Source organism: Mytilus californianus, unplaced genomic scaffold (assembly GCF_021869535.1).
Source record: "Mytilus californianus isolate M0D057914Y unplaced genomic scaffold, xbMytCali1.0.p SCAF_2, whole genome shotgun sequence".
Classification (NCBI taxonomy): domain Eukaryota; kingdom Metazoa; phylum Mollusca; class Bivalvia; order Mytilida; family Mytilidae; genus Mytilus; species Mytilus californianus.
In genome coordinates this window covers 122,961,011-122,979,186 of record NW_026262668.1, presented here as the reverse complement: position 1 = coordinate 122,979,186, position 18,176 = coordinate 122,961,011, and the positions used below count along the sequence as shown (strand labels likewise).

At 31.6% G+C, this 18,176-nt stretch overlaps 1 protein-coding gene across 1 annotated transcript; it reads left to right on the top strand.

Moving 5' to 3' along the window:
* The first annotated feature begins 339 nt into the window (after window positions 1-339).
* LOC127730869 (calaxin-like) lies at window positions 340-11,678 on the top strand. The gene is made up of 7 exons (XM_052239480.1): window positions 340-459; window positions 3,095-3,232; window positions 3,873-3,977; window positions 4,841-4,926; window positions 5,709-5,777; window positions 7,974-8,078; window positions 9,176-11,678. The coding sequence occupies exons 1-7, from the start codon at window positions 378-380 to the stop codon at window positions 9,227-9,229; spliced, it is 639 nt and encodes a 212-aa protein (XP_052095440.1). The 5' UTR covers window positions 340-377; the 3' UTR covers window positions 9,230-11,678.
* Window positions 11,679-18,176: the final 6,498 nt, after the last annotated feature.

The window sequence follows — 18,176 nt, the reverse complement described above, 5'->3', positions numbered from 1 at the left end:
CAGGTAATATACCTTAAACATGCCAAACTTGAATAACTGACTCAATATAAGCAGATCATGAAAGTAAGTCAATTTTGACCTGGCGCAAAAACTTTTAAAGATTTCCCGCCGTACCCATGCGTACTTATCATAGATACCACTCGTTAATTTATCGGATTGATTCTTATTGTAATTCAGTTTTAATTGTGAAAAGTGGCCTTGTTTTTAATTAAAATGGTGCATAGTTCAAATGTTATCCTTTTTCCATAATTGAATAATTATATGCAGAGATTGTTTATCGTTTACACTTTTAATTTCCCTAAAAATGAACGTTCGTTTTGCAATTTCACATTGGAAATATTTACTGGTTTAACGTAAACAAAGAGGGACAAATCAAAATGCCATCAAAAGGCGTTAAATCCTTTAGAACCCGACAAGATAAACAGAAAATGATAGAGAGACTGAAGAAAAAGACCCATTGTAAACACCCTTTATTGTAGATCAATAATGTATTGCCTAACACATGTCAACAACTCGTACCTTTACCAACTCGTACTTTTACAACCAACTCGTACTTTTGCTAACTCGTACTTCTACTGACTCGTACCCTTTATAGCATTGTTATGTATCATTTGATTAGATAAATCGTAAAATTAATGATAATTTTGTATTTTATAATTGATATTGACCGAGATATGTAAACAGGTAAAGTATGCATTCATTGGCACTCATACCACATCTTCTTATATCTATTTCTCTAATTTTTGTGTTTTTTCCACATTTCTTGATCGGTGTGAGAAAAATATTTTTCCTCACTAGTGAAATATCTGTTCTCGACAATTGATTGGTCGAAATTTAATTTTGACGTCAAAATTTTCTTGGTTTCTTCTGAATTTCCTATTGTGACATCATGAAAAAAGGCGACCATGCCTGATGTCATATATAAAGAACACATCTTTCTGAAAATCTTTGAAAAGGAATGACAAAAAATCATTAGAGAAACAGATTCCACCACTATAACTCATGTATAACGATATTTCTCCACTCTCAACAGTTAAATTTTAATTATTTAAAAAGCTTGGCAAGCTTCGTGCTTTAAATATTAAAATTTAACTGTCTCAAGTGGAGAAATATCGTAACACACTTGTTGCAGTGGTGGAATCTATACGTCTCTAGTCCAAATAATTGGCTATGATATTTTTTTGCTTTGACGCCTAACAGCGTTACTGTAAGGCGTCAAAGCAAAAAAATATCATAGCCTTTCAAGACATCATAATTATTTTGACTAGCATGTCTCTGGTCTTGTGTTAGTTGTGATAAAAGAATATTTTTATTGATGATTAACATAATGGCTTTGTTTGGAATACATCAGTTTTATCTTTGTCATGTTTGTTGGTAAAATGTAGAGGACAAATGGCACTTCATCTTGGCCTTGATAACTGAAGAGAAGTTTGGAAAATTAATTTTTTGACTCATTTTTTTTGTTGGTGCGAGTTGAATTTTTTTAGTTTAACTCTGAGGACTTTACCAACTTTTTAATATCATAAAGCTACTACTTGATTATAACAAATGTAAATGTTTATTAATTATATATTTATCATTATAAGATACTTAACTGATGAGAATAACAAAACATTCAATGCATTTTACTAAATTTAAAATGTCAAACTTTAAAGTTATATTTTTTTCTTTTCAATGAAAATAATGATTGTAAAAGTAAACCCCAATTATACCATATTCAATATGTTTTAAATCATTTATATAGATATATCGCGAATATACACTATAAAAAAATATTGTATATAGACTTGTAGTTTAGTATAGTCCTTTTACTAAACTATATACGATAATATTTATTTAAGGAATAACATAAAAAATGTGGTGCACACTGAATAACCCGATTAGCGGATCATTTAAAAGTATGCACCACATTTTTTAGGCTATTTCATTGATGATGTCATGGTCACATGACAAAATTATGTCTATGCGCTAATAGACAAAAAACTTTAAGCCAATCAAAATATGTGTTATATCCAAAACTAAATTATTTATTTTTAAAATCATTTATGGATAGAAGTTCAAGTGACTTTGGATGATTCAAAGTGCGGCAGAGCAGCAATTATTCTCATAAACTTAATTGTTGAAAATAGGTATATTTTTGGTAAATGTAACATTCTAAGAACAATATTGAACATGTAGAAAATTAGAAAAGCCATAGATTTTGTATGGAAGTGATTTTTTCTAAAAAAAAAAAATTTTTAATAATATGCAAAGATTAACATTTTTATTGCAATAACTGTGTCTCTGTGGATTTATTTATTTTTGTGGACACTAATTTTTTTGTGGATTGAGGAAAACTGAATTTTCTAGGATATTTGATTTTTGTTGTTTTGCCAAAAACTGCTCACATTCCTATAGAAAATTTGTAATTCGTTGAAAATGTAAATTTGTAGTTCCCCTGTAACCACCAACAAAAATTGGTATCCAATAAATAATAATGAATTCACAGTATCATGATAAATAATGCAAATAAGACATTATGTATTTTCAAACAAAGTTTTACAGGTAATTTCTGTAAAATGTACAATTGTGGTTGAGAAATAAATTTTAATCAGTATGGTTTCTGGCTAAACAAACTTGATTTTGTTAACTGAACTACTTCGCTATATTTTATTGTGATATTTGATGGTTTATTGATTCTCAAATATAAGAACATTTATACATGTATTCTATCTGAAATATTTGTTTCTTTTAATCATGATTTATTGTACGTCAATCTAATTTTTTTAACTAATGATTTGTCCCCTTTGGTATTTTCATTTTCCCCTGGGCCACATCTAAAAATATTTTGGTTTGCCCAAACCCTACCCAAAGGTAGAGACAGTGGGTAGGTAGGTAGGCATTTTCTTTTCTTTTTTCGGCAAAGAGAAATTGAAATGTCAGATTGTGTTTAGTCTTCATGCCTATCTGATTATAAATTTTTTTTTACATCAAGACAATAAAAGATTTTGAGTAGGCAGATATTTTCTGGGTAGGTAGGGTTAGGGCAAACAAACATATTCTTTTTTATGGCCCTATTTACAGGTAAATGATCTTTGTTTTTAATGTTTTTCAGTTAGCAAACTGGAGATAGAAAAGTTACTAGAAATGCAGAGAAAACTAAGTACCAGGGGCAATAAAATCGACAGGTCAAAGTTCAGAGATCTACTCCACAATACATTTGCAATCACAGAAGACTTTATAATGGACAGGGGTATAACAACTCATCTTAATATTTCAGCATTCCAAAATTTATTGCTTTATTATTCCTTTTAAACTATAACAAACATGATAAATAATTTGTTTCACATTATTTTATAAGAACCTAATGATTTGCATTCATTGTTTAGAGGTCAGAATCAAAACTAACTATTTAAAGTGATATAACATTGATTATGTTGATTAAAAATCTATTAGAAAAGCTTAAACCTTGGAATGTTTAGTTAATTTTAGATAAGTTGTTTCAATTTAAGGCTCCAGATACATGTACAATATTTTTGTATGGCCTTTGAAGAAAAACGCAGAAAGCAAGACTTACATACTGTAGTTTCAGACATTATTGCCATTTTTGAAGAATGGACAAAAAAGAGAGATTAATTATTGCGTTTTCAAGAAAATCTGCATACAGATATATGAATCAGATATCAGAATGTGAGTTCTTATTATTGGGATACTCACCAAGTCGCATTAATTAAAACCTCACAAAAATTTCTGAATTTACAGTATTATTTTTCCAATACAACAACACATTAAAACCATCTAGAGGTCGCCATATGACTTGTAAAAATGGACAAGTGCTATCACAATATGTTTTTTAAATACACATGAATATAGAACAGACAACTTTTTTTCAGTTTTCAAGGCATTTGATAAAGACAATGACTCACATTTGAATGAAGAAGAATGGATTTTGGGAATGTCAGTTTTTCTCAGAGGCACCATTGATGAATTATGCAAATGTATGTACTGTATTAAGTTCTAATTTAGAAATTATTTATATCAGTCCATTGTATTTTAGACATTTTGCACAATTACTCCAAAGTCTTAGGTGAGGGTGGTAAAGGGTTATTTTTTGGCAATGTGTTTTAACTGTTTGCAATTTTCCTTTAATGTGCTTTGGTGCTTGCAGCTTGTGACTCCCATTGTTTCATGCAAATTGGGTAAAAAGCAAAGTGCAAGTTGTTTTTGCCCCCGCCGCTAGGCGAAGGGGTAATTAAGTGTCTGTCCTTCTGTCCATCCCTAAAGTATTTTCACATCTTATAAGCAAGCTTGAGCGGGGCATTCGTGTCCTCAGACACATTCAGTCGATGAAAGCGAGACATAAGGATTGCTTTTCTGGCGACAGCTGCCATGACTCGGTCAACAATTGTTAAGTTTTCTGCTTAAGTTAGTTTGATAGGAACTACTTGTGATAGATCAATGATATTATGTTTTAAGGTGCATTACTATCAGTACATATCACTTTGACGACTATTTTGAGGCCCTGCCCCCTAGGCCATGGTTCAGTGGCTTTCAATTAATTAGCAATTTTCAATGATAAGTTTTCTGCTAAGTTAGTTTGATATGAACTACTTGCGATATTTTTATTGCCACAATTTTTCTTTTTTCGCAAAATGGGAAATAGCTGACAGCGAGTGGAAACCATGAGCTACTTACTGAATGACAAATGTTTTGTTCTAAATAAAGTGGTTTTCTATCCATGCTGTATTATACACAATGTATTTGACATTTTTTGTATATACATTTACATAATGTATGTATTCTTTTTTAAGGAAATAAGATGTTAAATATTGATATTTGTACAAACCTTTACCTATTTTAGACTGTTTTGATGTGTATGATATGAACAGTGATGGTTTTATTTCAAGAGAAGAAATGTTTCACCTGCTGAAACAAAGTCTTATTGTGGTTTGTACTGATTATATAAAAGTAACAAGATGTGATATGATTGCCAACAAGATAACTATCCACCATTTACCAAAGGGCAACTACAGGTCAGAGTACAGCCTCAACAATGAGAAAACCAAATACCTTAAGTTATTAAAGGCTCAAGGATTACAAAATGGGTAACATTTCAATAGAGAAAACAAATGGCCTGATTTAAATTAATAACATTAAATGAAGAAAAAATATGGCTGACAACAACAAGTGGAGTACAGACTCCTAACCTGGGTGAGGCATATTAAGATGTTGAAGTTAAACATGTTGGTGAGCATTCTATTCTCTCCTGGGACAATGGTGTAACAATGCAACATTAGAACAATCTATAAAAAAATAGTTAAGAAGGGCTTAACTCATCACAATGGTACTAAGTTAAATTAATAAAAATAACAAAATATACATAGTGTCTATTTAAGAGTACTCTCACTTTCTGGATACAGGACCACAAATGTTGATGACTGGATAGCAATATAAGTATATTTAATGTATTTAACTATTGAAAATCAATGTTAGCACCGATAAAGACTAGAAGATTAAGACTATTCAAAGGATCAACAAGTTTAAACATGTTAAATGGATCAAGAAAACTGTTTGATAAGATTGTGTTGAAGTGTAGGTTTAGAGTTGAAGAAGCCAAGCTAAGATGAAATTATATTTGAAAGAGCTATTATGGGACATAACTAAAATTTTATACAATTATATGTAATTAATGATTTTTTTAATCTGAAAACTATTGTAAATATTTACAGCCAGGAAATGAGCAGGATGATCCAGATGATGGCGTAAAAGATTTAGTTGAAGTTGCCCTGAAAAAGCTGGTTAGTAATTTTACTTCATGATGAAAATAATTGTCATTTGTGTATAAATTTTAACACAGTACAAAAAACATTTAACAAGAACTTAGTGCACAAAAGCAAACTAAATAAAAGATTGCAATAAACAATAACAGAAGAAAAAGTATAATTTCTGTTTTACTTTCAACACATACTAAAGATTATGGCATGAAGAAATATAAAACTAAACCTGGATATTTTCCAGGGTTGTCATTTTCAAGAATTGAAATGCACTTAATTTTTGTGTTATATTTGCTTGTCAATGACAAATTTGCACTTCCTATCAATATTTTTGCCTTTTATGCCACACCAATTTGATTCCTAGTTCTTTGGATTTTCCCGCTCCTGTTTTGGAGAAATTGACTTTTCAATAGAAAAAAATAATTACTGCTTCCGCAAATTTTTGGTCCGCATGCAGCTCCAAAAGACTTTTTTCTATTGCATATATTGCTCCGTTCGATTCAAATGCACGTGTGATAAATTGATTTGTAAATAAAAGGTCAAAAATCTGGATGCCAACATGCAATTGTGTCAGCTCATTGCCGTGGACAAGTAGTTATTGAACACACAGTTATCCAAAATGCATCTCGCTTTACCTTTGAAGGCCTATTGTAGGAGGCAAAAATAAAAATCTTTCGTTAAATGACCACAATCACATCAATATTTGTTAGAACCATTGTCATCCATAATCCTTGTTTCAACAGGCACCCATCTATCTTGGATGAAATTAATTGTAAATTCCCATGAACTTTTTAAAAAATCACAGAATTATCTTATTTTGATGAAACCCCATATCCCTTTGTTAGTCCAAAGAGCATGCAAGCAGAGCTCTTTGGTAAGGGAAATTTAAGAGTTCCAACGTACGAGACCAAGGTGGTGGTATTGTGATTGGCATGCCCATAATAATAAGGGATGTGTAATTGGTTCAACCACTTCTTGTCAAGCTAAAGAGTTTTAAATGCATTATTTGACGGCAATAATCAAAATTAACTAAACCACAGTGAGACAAGAAAGTCTGGTATGGAACAGGCACCAATAAATCAATTATATGCATTAGAGCATGTTTCTCCTCATTTTTCTATGAAGTAACCCAGTTATAACATGTACATAAATTCTAAGTCGCACAATTTAAAAAAAAAAATTCCACTCACTTGTAGAGCACTCACCTAAAAAAAAACTCATTTTTAAGAAAAAAATAAAATCAAAAAGATTTCGCTCGCTCGCCCCTTATTTTTTGTAGCTTTTGTCCAAAGAACTACAAACCAAATTGGTGTGGCCTTAAAAACAATTTGTGGAAGGTGTATTCTTGCGCAATTTACATGAAGGCGAAATAGGTGAAAATAACTTCTTGGTGAAAATGTCCACATTTTCAATGTAAATGATTAAAGAAATTAAAAAATACTGTTTGTATTGTTTGTATGCCCCTGCCTTAGGCAAAGGGGCATTAAGTTTAACCCTTGACTGACTGTCCTTCCTTCCGTCCGTCCCTTTTTCGTTTCCACTCTCTAACAAGTTTGCCTCATGCAAATTTCATGAAACTCATGCTCAATGCTTAGAACCGAAACTTGCAGACAGAGCACAAATTTGGGCAGTGAGTCGCTTACCTTTCAAGAGTTATGACCCTTTATAAATTGGAAAATCACAAATTTTTTTGTTTCTGCACTCTTAAGTTTGACTATGCAAATCAATGCTAAGAACAAAAACTCTTAAACAAGGCTTAAAATCAAAACTCTTAAACAATGCAAAGAACCAAAACTTGCAGACAGAGTTCCAATTTGGGCAGTGACTCACCGTTCTAGAACTATGCTCCTCTATAACTTGAAAAATTGCACATTTTTGGGTTTCCCCACTCTAATTCAAGTTTGCTTAATTCAAATTTTATGAAACTCATACACAATGCTAAGAACCATAACTAGCAGTAAGGGCAATAAGTCATTTATAGTTATAGAGTTATGCCCCTTTTTATCTTGGAAAATTGCAAAGCTGGAGCATGAACATTCGTGTCCTCAGACACATTCTCCATTTATTTTTCATTGTGACTGTCACTGATATTGAATTTATAATACACTAAAATTTATATAAGAGCTAGTCAGAATCACTGTTTTATGTTTCAGTATAATATGAATTAGTACAGTTTAATATTTAATTGTACAAAATGAAAAAAAATAACTGTTTTTTTAGGACCAAGATCATGACACAAGGGTTTCATTTGAAGACTTTAAAACCTCCATCCATGACGACAATTTACTGTTAGAATGTTTTGGAAGATGTCTACCTAACCTTCCGGTATGTAATCTAGCATTTAACAATCGATGAAATTTAATTGATTTTAAGAGCAAGAGAGACAACAAAATTCTGCCCTGGATAGAAGACTGCAAAACACAGGTTTATTACAAGACAATTTTTTTTATTATACTTCATGTCAAAATGCCAGATTTTGATTGGTTAATACGAGGGAGACAATTTACTCTATCCTATGATAAATACTCTATTACCCTTCACGGAGACGCTTGATCAAGTGTGCGCTTTATTAAATACGGGCCCTGAATCCTTCACCTGACTATCTACAGGTAAAAGATGTCAAATTGGCCAATAACTCTATATGAATAACACATATCTGAGAGGGTGATAGAGCAGATTGTTACCCCTCGAAAAGACATTGTCAACCTTGGCTTCGACTCAGTTGACAATGTTTTCTCTGGGTAACAATCTGCTCTATCACCCTCTCAGATATGTGTTATTCATATAGAGTTATTGGCCAATTTGACATCTTTTACCTGTAGATAGTCAGGTGAAGGATTCAGGGCCCGTATGCATAAAGCTACTTAAGTTAAGATTTGTTCCGAATGGACAGATTTTTCAACATGTCCAACGATAAATTAGTACTACGATTGGATTTCTTAACTTAAGTGGTTTTATGCATACGGGCACAGGCTCCTAAGAATCTCTAGTTTGGTGATACATATTTTGTTATGTTGCTGTTTCCAGATCACTTTTTATTCATGAATAAAACTTGACACAGACAGGGTAATTTAAACCCAGTTTTGGATTAAAGTACACTGTCACTAGAGTGTAAAGTTTTACATAACTTTTACTCAGATTGAGTCAATGTTAAGCATATAAGTAAGATTAATAATATTGGCTTCTCAAACTCTTGCTTAAACTTAAATTTGTGTTTGTTTACAAAATTACATTCTATTATCTTTCATCTTTGGTGTGTTGGTAAAAATGGATTTTATGGAACAAAATAAATTCTGGTTAATAGTGCCTATCAAAAATAGACATCTCTTATCATATTAAAGAAATTGGAGACATCAACTGGGAATACAAAAATGTGAACTTTATAAGAAATCACTTTAAACAAAATGTTATTTTGTTTCCAGAGAAAAGAGTCATTTCTTGAACAGATTGCAGATGAAGCACATCTAAAGAAATAAAGAGACCTGATTAATATTTCCAGCTACCAGATTATTGTTATGTGTCAACCCAATGATTATTTGTGATGCCAATGAGTGAATTTACCATGAACTTGTCTTCCAAATTTGTGTTTCATATGTCATAAATTTTCTCTCGAAGAGAAGTTTGTTATCATAGCCTTTTATAAACATATTCATTTATAGAATATTGCTATCTTCAAAGGGTAATATGATTCAGTACATTTAGTTTTCTTGTTTAAATAAGAGGGAAAATCAGAGCAGCCAATAAGTAATGTGATAAATTTCAAATTATTATTTTGTATTTTAGAAATACTTTTTAGCAAGAACTAAGGGTAATGAATTTCTCATAAAAAAATGTTATTATTATACGTAATTGTTCATGCTTGCATTAGAGCAGTAATTATTTCTAACACAAAACTGCAGTTTTTGTTTAAATACATTCATATATTACCATTGATTACCAATATAAAAGATGTATATTAGTATTTGGATGTAAATTATCAGCATTTAATCATTCATATCTAGTCAATAAAGCAGGGTTAAATTTCAGATACAATCTTAAATGATGAATAGGCCTATTTGACTATGAGCATATTTCATTCTATTCTGATGTCTATTTTGGAGGGAAGTTAACTCAATTCTCATAATCATAAATCTATCAGGCCTTTTATTAAAATCAGAGAGTGATGATTTTAATGCTAGTTGATTCAACATGTTCAAAGTGAAACAGTAATTTTATATTTACAAAATTCTGATTAATAATTGGATACAATAATCAGTATGTGACTTGATAATGTAAATACTTCCCTATTGGTTTCTTTAAAAAAAAATCAAAATGATCAAAATCAAAATGCTGCAATGAAATAAATAGCTTAAAGATATTTTGTTTTTGAATGAGAGGAAGATATTATTGGGACAAAGGCATTTTTATAAAAAAAGTTGATTAGTGTTACATGTTATTTGAAGTGTTTTTATCTGCTATATATTTGTAACTATTTAACATTGTTATTTATAGACTAATTGTCTGGTTTTGATTTTCTAACCTTTTACATATCATTTATTTATGAAGATTTTATTCTTCAGTGCATAGTTATGATATATTTGCATGAACATGGCATAATACCAAAGTTTCTTGTTTATTTATTTAGAATTGTTTATCAGTATTTTTTTTAATAAAACATTGTAAAAGTAATTCCCACCTGTACATGATAGAGAATTCTTATGAAGCACAGCAACATTACTTCACAGACATAAATATCCTATAGATGAGGTAACCTATAATACATTTGTAATGAAAGAGCAGACTCTTAAGCCATTCGAATTGTCTTCCTTTGACTACAAAAATATCAATACATCATGGGAGTGTTGTCAAGTAGCTAGTTAATAATTCATAATTATAAAATATGAAATATACACATATTGTTCCATACAGCTGGAGTTTAATGTAGTTGCAATAAACAAGAGACTTTGTTAATGATTGTTTTAGTTACATAATAGGTAACAGATGTTTTTCTGATTATATTGTTGAATTATAACCAGTTTTATATGAGTGTTTTTCCATTTGAAACCATTGTTTTTGTGACAGTTTTAGCAAATTATTTTAACCAAAGAAATTATTGCTTACTGCATTTACCTGTTCAATGAAAGTGCTATCCTTGGCTTTAATAAATGTATTGCCAAAAACAGAAAAGACAGAGATAAATTGATCCCAGGGAATATTTGAGTGTGGAATTTATAGCATTATTTTACTTCATAATTGTTTATTAGATTTATCATTAACATTTTTTTTTATCAGATTAAATATAAGGTTAAACGTGTTCTTTAAATGGAGGGAGGCCAAACTTCTCCCCTAATTGATAAGCAGTAAAATTCATAACATCTACCTTTTAGTACATTTTATGTTTTTTTTTTTAAACTTTTTTTTTATCTTTTTTATTCCTAGATAAGCTTTTCTGTGATTAGAAACATGTTGAATTCTATAACTATTGTCAGTGAAAAGTAATTGTGATATCTGATAAAACTAGTCCAAATAAAGTGCATTTATGTCTTATTTTCAGGATTTACTAGTCTATTTAAAGTCTACATAATTTATTTTAAGTTGGACCCCCATGACATTTAAGATTTGTTTCAGCAAGTATTTTTTATCCATTCATATAGCAATGTATTGCCAAAGGGTATACATTATTTTTGTATTTAAATTTGACAGAAATTTTACTGTTAACTGTAAATAACAAAATATAAAAAAAAAATGTCCATGTGTCTCTATAATGTGTGTATCTTGTAATCTTATTACCTAATTGTTGATTTCTTGCCAGTTATGTTCAGTCAATGCCATAATATAATTATTATTTTATATATCGTTTGATAAATATTAACATGATATTTTTACCTAATTTTTACGTTAATTAAGGATTGCAGTTTTTAATCTTTAATAAAATTTGTGATAGTAGATGATTTAAGTTTTCTATTGTTCAACAGACAATACCTTTTTTCAATGGAGAGAGGAGATTTGAAAGCAGAATAGTTGTTATGGGTCAAGCTCACTGACATAGGAAATCTGTCACCAGGGGCCAATGCACGTTGAGTTTAAGGGGGACTATCAAACATGCACCAACTCGTGGGACAGGGGGTCAGTCTTTCGCAAGACTTAAGCAATGGCAGGCATAACTATACAGCAAGCAGCAAATTTAACAGTTTTAAATAATAACAGATCTAAATGATGATGATAATGTCAAAACAATAAACAAATAATTAAAATCCAAATGTTCTAAATTATAAAGTCACTAATCCAAAATCACAGTTAAAGTTGAAAGTTCTAAATGTCCGAAGTTAAAGTTCAATTAAAATAATTCCACTAAATGTTCCGTTATCACTATTAGTTCCTAAATATTGGTTGAATGTTGAGATGATTGAGTTTGAGTCTTTTGAGTTGATGGTTCTCCTGAGTAGCTGAGCCGGATGGGTAGAGTTGATTTCCTATTCCCTGGATGGCTTTGGTAGCACTTCTTACTGGATTACACCGAACGAGACTGACGACTTACTGTTTGACTACGATATTTATTCCGAATGCTGAAAACAACTCAGAAAATGACAGACATTGAGAATATAATATGAGCATAATAAATTTGTTAAAATATCAGCAGGTGAAATATGAATAGTGTCAATTTGAATTTACTAATTACAGATAAAATGACTTATACTATTGAAACTATTTAAAAACAGAATATAGCTCAAGACTAATTATGATAAATGACAAGATACAATAAGTGCTCAAAACAATCAGTAATGAGTGACATATTTACAAAATTTACCTGAGATTAATAATTAAAGTTTAACTAAAATTTGCTCTACAATAAATTTTTCTGAAATAAAAATATTCCTATATTTTCTAAAATATCAACTTAAAAACTTTTACATAAAAGTACACCTATGATATATTCCTCCCTTCTCCAATATGTTTGTCCTCAATATTAGAAAATATGCATATATACAAAAAAACTAAAAACATTAGAAAATATATATACAAAACTCATGAAAAGTAAAAAAAAAATACTACATAAAAGTTCATTTACTTCCAGACATGATAAGATTGCCATTAAAGAAAAATATTGCTTGACTTAAAAAAATGCTAAATAAGAAATGAAAACTATAAATTAAGACGTGACATGTGATAAAGAATTCTAAACAGAAATAGAGAAAAATTTATAAAAACAACAAAATGTTTGCTCCTTGTACAAGGTGGTCAAGCCCTATACAAGTGCAGGGTGTGGAGTTGAATGACCAGTCCAACTCCAAATTGTTTTTGAAAAATAGATTTAACAATACTTTGAAAATAAACAAACATAAAATAAAAATACCTACTAGCTAGTATTACACTAAATCATATGACACAAAATATATACAATACTGGTATCTACCGTTTTATAATAAACTCTATTCTATGGCCATTGGAATAACTCTTAAACAATTAAAGAACCTTAGTGAGCGCGCTCACATACCCCACGTCCCCACATTGTCACTGGAGAAATAAAATAACTAAGAAAAAAAAAATGAATCACAATTTCCTGTCGATATGCACATCTACATAGTATGTCCTTATTATCTACAAAGTTTCATGAAATTCTGTTGTGTGGTTTCAGAGGAGTTGCGATGACAAACTGTTCCAGAGGTATATTGAAGCAAATAAGTTCAAAGGGGCGTAACTCCTAGAAAAAAAATTGAATCATAATTTCCTGTCGATATGCACATCTACCTAGTATGTCCTTATTATCGACAAAGTTTCATGAAATTCTGTTGTGTGTTTTCAGAGGAGTTGCGATGACAAACTGTTGCAGAGGTATATTGAAGCAAATAAGTTCAAAGGGGCGTAACTCCTAGAAAAAAATTGAATCGTAATTTCCTGTGGATATGCACATCTACGTAGTATGTCCTTATTATCTGAAAAGGTTTCATGAAATTCTATTGTGTGGTTTGAGAGGAGTTGCGATGACAAAAGGTTGCAGTAGTATATTGGGCAAATAAGTTCAAAGGGGCGTCACTCCTGGAAAAAAAATTGAATCGTAATTTCCTGTCGACATGCACATCTACGTAGTATGTCCTTATTATCTACAAAGTTTCATAAAATTTTGTTTTGTGGTTTCAGAGGAGTTGAGATTACAAACTGTTGCAGTAGTACATTAAAGTAAATAAGTTCAAAGGGGTGTAATTCCTAGAAAAAAAATTGAATCATAATTTCCTGTCGATATGCACATCTACCTAGTATGTCCTTATTATCGACAAAGTTTCATGAAATTCTGTTGTGTGGTTTCAGAGGAGTTGCGATGACAAACTGTTGCAGAGGTATATTGAAGCAAATAAGTTCAAAGGGGTGTAACTCCTAGAAAAAAAATTGAATCGTAATTTCCTGTCGATATGCACATCTACGTAGTATGTCCTTATTATCGACAAAGGTTTCATGAAATTCTATTGTGTGGTTTGAGAGGAGTTGCGATGACAAAAGGTTGCAGTAGTATATTGGGCAAATAAGTTCAAAGGGGCGTAACTCCTGGAAAAAAAATTGAATCGTAATTTCCTGTTGATATGCACATCTACGTAGTATGTCCTTATTATCTACAAAGTTTCATAAAATTTTGTTGTGTGGTTTCAGAGGAGTTGAGATGACAAACTGTTGCAGTAGTACATTAAAGTAAATAAGTTCAAAGGGGCGTAACTCCTAGAAAAAAATTTGAATCGTAATTTCCTGTCGATATGCACAACTACATAGTATGTCCTTATTATCCAAAAAGGTTTCGTGAAATTCTGTTGTGTGGTTTGAGAGGAGTTGCGATGACAAGAAACAGGACTGACGGACAGACGGACGGACGGACGGACAGACAGACGGACGGGTCAAAAACATTATACCCTCCGCAACTCGTTGCGTGGGGTATAATTAAAGCTATACTTGATTCTGAAAAATACTAAGATTAAATGAAATTACTCTTATACATAACAATGAAATTACTCTTATACATAACAATCAAATTACCATAGTACAGCTATCTCTTTGTTATATTGTGATTCTAACAAATGTATGAAATTGTTCATAGCTCCATTTGAAATTATCTTACTCCATTCGGGTGCTATATTTGGATTTTTGAATCCGGATAAATAATCTGTGGTACCATCTGCATTATACCTAACTTCATGAATTTTTCCATCTTTTGTGATTCCAAAGAAATGTTCGTGTTTATTTTGCTTAAATCTCTTCTCTTCAGCGATTTCAATATCTTGTTCTAAAAGTTTTTGTTTAAAACGTTCCTTATGTTCAACTAAAACTTTTTGTGCATAGTTAAAAGCGGATGTCATTGCTTCATATCTGATTGATTTTCCATATCTGATTTTAAAGTATGGACGGTGATTAACAATTCGGTCGGCTAATAATTCTTTATGTTTCTCTTCTGGATCTTGTTCATTGAAACTCTCAGTTTGTGTGCTTATTTCTCTCATAATTTTAGTTGATATTTGGTTAACACTATTAATAGTTGTATCTGGTTTGTTGAAAAATTTATGTTTGTTCTGCTGCAATGGTCTCTTTCTTTTCTTACCACTCATTGTTCGTTGTGCATGGAACTCTCTGATTAACTTTGCTGGCACTTTGCATGGAAAATGCCATTCTGCATTTCTTGATTTGTCCGTGAATTTAATTTTATAATACAAAGTACATTACCACTAGCTGAAGACTGAACTTGCTGAATATATTCTTCCTTGAATGCAATACATTTGTTGTCATTACAGTCTTGACAAGATGGTGTATTGTCTTTAATTGGTGCATCAGCAGTTGAATATCTTGAAGTGGCTGGGTTTATCCTATTTGTTTCACCTGTTTGTTGATTCGGAAGTTGTGTATTGTTGGTTCTAAGAATATCACTTTGTTGTTGGTCATGATTTGGCCTATTATTGATATTAATAGGAATAGGTAGATGTTGTCCATTATTGCCATTATTGTTAGTTCTTGACACAGGTTGTTGATGGTTGTTCTGAATAGGTGGATGTTCCTCAACGGCGTTGTTATCTTGTAGTTCTTCTGGATCTAATTCGTCTTCACTCCCTTGAAATGCATCTGGTATATTTGTTGGTCTGTCTTTAGGATCATAATATGGCTTCAGTCTTTGAGCATTTGCCATTGATTGTACTTCCTTGTTTGTGGCACAATTTCTTAATTTATAGGTGCTGTGAGGTCCAATTCGGGTAATATAATAGGGTCCTGACCATTTTCTATGTAATTTTGGAGCTTTTCCCACAGGTACTTTTGTACAATAAAGCCAAACACGTTGAGCTGGTTGAAATTCAGGTTCTTTAGATTTTTTATCATATTGCTGTTTATACCGTTCTTGAGCTTGCTCGATATTCTTAGCAGATTTTTTTCTTAAAGTTTCCAAATTTTGAAGAATTCTACTTAAAAATATTTTGTGGTCTTGTGCCAAACGATCTTTTGGTATTAGTGCAGTGTCAATGGGTAAAGTCATTTCCCTTCCATAGAGTAAAAAGAATGGTGAATAATCTGTTGACTGGGTAGCTGGCGTAGCACGGTTGGCCATTAAAATTCCAGGTAGTACATCATACCAATCATCTTGTTGATTTTGAGTATATGCACGTAATGCTTGTAAAATCACAGAGTTCATTCTCTCACATGCACCGTTTGTCTGCGGATGGTATGAACTTGTAAGGTGTCTTTTGATATTAAACAGTTCTGAAAGAGCTTTCACTAAATTTGATACAAAGTTACGTCCACGGTCAGATAATAAAGTCCTAGGAGCACCATAACGGGATATAATTTCTCGATATAAAACATTAGCAACTTCACCTGCTTCCTCTGTTCTTAATGGAAAAGCTTCGCACCATTTTGAGTAGCTGTCGACTACCAGTAACACATGTTTATATTTATCTTTTGTTGTTGGTAGTCCACTTAAAATATCCATGTGCCACCTGCCAAAAATATCATTAGTTGGTTGAGGTTTTAGAGGTGGTGGTCTTGAATTGAAGGCACGCTTTGACTGCTGGCAAATTTCGCACGTTTTAACATACTGGTTTATGTCCATATAAATGGACGGCCAGAAGTACTTGTTACGAATAGCTGCATACGACCGATCAAAACCTTGGTGTCCTCCTCCCAGAATACAGTCTTGATAGGCTTTCAGTATTGAATCAAGAAGATTCCTTGGAACTGCAATCTGTTTGACTAGTCGCTCATCTTTTGGCACTCTCTTACCACGTTTTGAGTAGAAGTGTTTTAATATTCCATCTTCTATCTCAAAGTTGAAAGATTCGGCTGCGACTGTCCTTACAAGATCTGGATCCTGTGGTACTTTTCCTGACTGTTTATATATAATGATATCGGCATAGTCTTTACATTTCTCTTGTTCCTTGGCTAGATTTGTTAAGTGAATGTCATTTATTGTAACAGATTGTAAACTTGAAATAACCGCCTCTTCATTTTCACCCTTATATATTAATGTTATTTCTGTAAAATTGTTTATATCTATGGATATTAGCTGTTCTGCTAGTTCACTTGAGTCATTTGAAGCACCATTGTTAGTCTCTGAATGATTTTGTGTTGATAGGCAGTCTGTTGGGTTTTTGGATCCTGCACGGTGTAGAATTTTAAAGTTATAGGCTTGTAATAGCAAACTCCACCTACCAAGTCTTCCCTGACAATCTTTTATTTTCTGGAGATATTTAACTGAAACATTGTCTGTATACACTGTAAATTCTTGATTTCCTAAATAATGTTTAAAATGTTGAACACCTTCTACTAAAGCGAGAGCTTCTTTGTCAGTTATATGCCACTTAAGTTCTGAACCCCTTAACTGTCTACCTCAATATGCAATCACATGTTCTAATCCATTTTGAATTTGACTTAGAATATATCCATTAGAAAAATTCAGAAGAATCTGTTGAAAGGATGAAAGGTTTGTCCAAATGCGGATATGATAAAATCGGAGCCGTTGTCAATCTGTCTTTTAAATTTCGAAATGCATTGTCACATTCTGGAGTCCATTGAAAACGTTGATCTTTCTTTAGGAGCTTGCTTAATGGAGCTGCTATGTGAGCATAGTCCTTGTTAAATTTCCGGTAGTAATTCGCCATTCCTAAGAAACTTTTAACCTGTTTAGCATTGGTTGGTCTGTTAAAGTTCTCAACTCTTTCTGTATTTTTCGGATTAACAAAGATGCCATCTTTTGATATTACATTTCCAAGATATTTTATTTTTCGGGTGGCAAATTTAGATTTTTCTGGATTGAGTTTTAGATTAGCTTCGCGTAGATTTAAAAACACTTGTTGTAGGTGATTTAGATGGTCTTCAAAATTCTTTGAGAATATTAGAATGTCATCGATATTTGTTGTTGTTATTGGTTTTGGTAGGCGGCTTACTTATGTAGTAATTGCGCCTTAAATTCATATAACATAA

Coding starts and splice junctions, on each gene's coding strand:
- LOC127730869 (XM_052239480.1), top strand. CDS start 378: ATGCCATCAAAAGGCGTTAAATCCTTTAGAACCCGACAAGATAAACAG. Junction 460..3,094: donor ACTGAAGAAAAAGACCCATT/GTAAACACCCTT, acceptor AATGTTTTTCAG/TTAGCAAACTGGAGATAGAA. Junction 8,079..9,175: donor GATGTCTACCTAACCTTCCG/GTATGTAATCTA, acceptor TTTTGTTTCCAG/AGAAAAGAGTCATTTCTTGA.